Source organism: Nicotiana tabacum, chromosome 18 (genome assembly GCF_000715075.1).
Source record: "Nicotiana tabacum cultivar K326 chromosome 18, ASM71507v2, whole genome shotgun sequence".
NCBI classification, from domain to species: Eukaryota; Viridiplantae; Streptophyta; class Magnoliopsida; order Solanales; family Solanaceae; genus Nicotiana; species Nicotiana tabacum.
The window spans coordinates 93,340,454-93,343,920 of NC_134097.1; the positions used below are offsets into that span (position 1 = coordinate 93,340,454).

At 42.1% G+C, this 3,467-nt stretch overlaps 1 protein-coding gene across 1 annotated transcript; it reads left to right on the top strand.

Moving 5' to 3' along the window:
- Positions 1 to 907: 907 nt before the first annotated feature.
- On the top strand, positions 908 to 2,227 carry LOC142172589 (uncharacterized). Its single transcript, XM_075236244.1, has 2 exons — positions 908 to 1,185; positions 1,462 to 2,227. The coding sequence occupies exons 1-2, from the start codon at positions 908 to 910 to the stop codon at positions 2,225 to 2,227; spliced, it is 1,044 nt and encodes a 347-aa protein (XP_075092345.1).
- Positions 2,228 to 3,467: the final 1,240 nt, after the last annotated feature.

A 3,467-nucleotide genomic window follows, 5' to 3' on the forward strand; every position in this document is an offset into this window, starting at 1 on the left:
GGTATTCCGGTTACAACCAAATCAACATAGCATTGAAGGACCAAGATAAGATAACATTCACTTGCCCTTATGAAACTTTTGCCTTTAGCCGGATGCCGTTTGGTTTGTGCAACGCTCCGGCTACCTTTCAAAGATGCATGATGTCCATCTTCTCAGACATGGTGGTGGATTTTCTAGAGGTTTTCATGGACGACTTTTCGGTGGTAGGTGACTCTTTTGAGCATTATCTTAACAATCTTAGACAAGTGCTCAAGAGATGTGAGGAGACCAACCTTGTGCTTAACTGGGAGAAATGCCACTTCATGGTAGATAAAGGCATTGTCTTGGGGCATAAAATTTCAAAATATGGCATAGAGGTTGACCGGGAAAAGATCGAGATCATTTCCAAGCTTCCTCCACCTACTTCAATTAAAGGTGTCCGAAATTTTTTGGGGCATGCCGGATTCTATAGGCGTTTCATCAAGGATTTTTTCAAAATTGCAAATCCCATGTGCAAACTCCTTGAGAAAGATGCAAAATTTGTGTTTGACGAGAAGTGCCTCAAAGCCTTTGAGGAATTGAAACAAAAGCTCACCACGGCACCCATTATTGTCGTACTCGATTGGTCCCTTCCATTTGAACTCATGTGTGATGCCAGTGGTGTAGCTATTGGGGCAGTGCTTAGCCAACGTCACAACAAGGTTCTTCACCCAGTCTATTATGCAAGCAAGACACTCAATAGCACGCAAATGAACTATACGGTGACTGAGCAAGAACTTCTTGCCATTGTCTATGCCTTTGAGAAATTCCGGGCTTATTTGTTGGGATCCAAGGTGATAGTGTACACAGACCATGCTGTTCTTCACTATTGATTCGGTGGGTCCTGTTATTGCAAGAATTTGACTTCGAAGCCAAAGATCGAAAAGGGATGGGAAATCAAGTGGCGGATCATTTATCAAGGCTTGAAGAGGCAGGGAGACCAAAGGAAGATCTTGAAATCAACGATGCTTTCTCGGATGAACACATATTGGCATTATCTAACACTTTTGCTCCTTGGTACGCCGATATTGCTAATTACTTGGTTAGCAACCTTATTCTGGATGGATTGGAAGCTTATCAGATGAAGAAGTTTTTGAGAGATTGTCCGCAATACTTTTGGGAAGAACCATTCTTGTTCCGTGTTTGTGCTGATAACATCATCAGAAGGTATGTTCTAGAAGAGGATATTATGCCAATTCTAAAGGCATGCCACGACTCACCGGTCGGGGGTCATCATGGAGGCAATTGAACGACAACAAAGGTGCTTGAATGTGGTTATTATTGGCCGTCGATTTATCATGATGCCAATCAAATGGTCAAGGCTTGCGACTAATGTCAAAGGCAAGGATCAATCTCCAAGAGGCATGAAATGCCAATGCACTTTGTGATGGAGATAGAGATCTTTGATGTGTGGGGAATTAATTTTATGGGCCCCTTTGTAAGCTCTTGTGGTATGAAATATATCTTGGTGGTTGTGGACTATGTGTCCAAATGGGTTGAAGCAATTGCCTTACCAAACAATGAGGCAATGAGTGTGACCACATTCTTAAAGAAAAACATATTCACGCGGTTTGGCACTCCTAGAGCCATTCTTAGTGATGGTGGGTCTTACTTCTGTAACAAGGCTTTCACGGTGCTACTAGAGAAATATGTCATCAAGCATAAGGTGGTCACACCTTATCATCCCCAATCAAGTGGACAAGTTGAAGTTTCTACCCGGGAGATAAAGAATATTCTAGCAAAGACTATAAATGCAAACAGGACCGACTGGTCAAGGAAGCTAGATGACGCGTTGTGGGCATACCACACGGCATACAAAACCCCTATTGGCATTTCTCCTTATCGGTTAGTCTTCGGCAAGGCTTGTCATCTACCCGTAGAATTGGAGCATAAAGCCATGTGGGCTTTCAAAAGGTTGAATTTGGACTGGGCTGAAACTGCAAATTTGAGGTTAACAAAACTCAATGAAATGGAGGAATTCCATTTCCATGCATATGAAAGTGCAGTTGTTGACAAAGAAAGGATGAAGTTCGTCCACGATAAAAAGATCTTGAAAAGGGAGTTCAAGTCAAGTGACTTGATTTTTCTCTTCAACTCAAGGCTCAAATTGTTTTCGGGCAAGCTCAAATCGAAATGGTCCGGTCCATTCAAGGTGGTAGATGTATCCCCTTTTGGAGCTGTGGAATTAGAATCGGAGGATGGGCTCTGAACCTTCAAAGTAAATGGCCAGCAAGTCAAGCAATACTTGGGCATAGATGGAGAAAAACACTTGGTGGAACAGTAGGCTCTCAAAGATGGTCTATGCCCAACTAACGAGTGAACCCAAAGAAAGGCCAACTTCGTCGTGCTGCGACGTTAAATCAGGCGCTTCATGGGAGGCAACCCATGTGTGGTAACATCCTTTTTGTCCTTTAAATTTTAACTTTTGTTAGATAGATTTTATTGATCAATTTAAAGTGTGTGTTAGAGTGCAGGTGATTCAAAAGATCATAACACAAGGTAAAATTGCGATTGAAAGGGAAGAAAAGTCACCATGGGAAATCTGCTACACATATGCGGTCGCATTTTGACTATGTGGACCGCATAGTGGTCGCAAACCTGGGTAGTTTGTTCAACAAATCTTGATGGTAGAAGTGCAGTGAGGATGTGCACTTTGCGGACCGCATATCAGTTATGCGATCGTACAAGTGCATTGCATTGTCTCAATGAGCAACTCGAGTCGAAACCACCGCATAACACTTATACAGTCGCATAAGGTGTTATGCGGTGACTTATCCACTGCAAAATTCACAGGTAAGTATTCCTACTCCTTCGCATATCAAAACCCACCAGCCTTCAGACATACTTAGTCCCCTTTTAAACAAAACAAAAAAAAGGAGAAAGGAAAACGACTAGTTGAAATTGAAAGAGTCAACAATGATCCCAACTTGTTGAATTCATCTCCTAAGTGTTCTCAATCATCCATTCCTGGTATGTTCTCCCTTCCCGATTTCATCCATGTAAATTTTAGTTTAAATTTTGTTGTGTTTTCCTATTTTTAGTTTCCTTTAGTGTTGTTCTTTCTCCCTTTTCGTTATTTAGGTATCTGCTCATAATGGGGGGGAGGTTCTTATAATTAGTTAGGATTGGGGTGTTGGGTAGTGAAATTAGGGTCACCATTGTAGAGGGTGGAGTTCAAAGCGTTGGGGACGAAGACTTTTGCAGACCGCATAGTCGATTTGCGGTCCGCATTGTTGTAGCATAAGAAACCCTAGGTGACTTGAGGAAGATGACAAATTGTGGAGGCTTTGTGATCGCATAAGTGATATGCGGACCGCAAAGCCACTGCATACTTAAACAGTTTATGGCTTTTTGTAACATGTTGTTTGCGACTGATTTGCGATCGCAAATCCATCTTTGCGGTGGATTTTGCAATCGCATAGTATGATGAACTTTCCAAGAAAATAGTT

Bases quoted from the DNA above. Each gene is read 5' to 3' on its own strand.
- LOC142172589 (XM_075236244.1), top strand. From the start codon at position 908: ATGGGAAATCAAGTGGCGGATCATTTATCAAGGCTTGAAGAGGCAGGG. The intron at 1,186-1,461 runs GTATGTTCTAGA...CCCCTTTGTAAG, and splicing joins GCTGATAACATCATCAGAAG to CTCTTGTGGTATGAAATATA.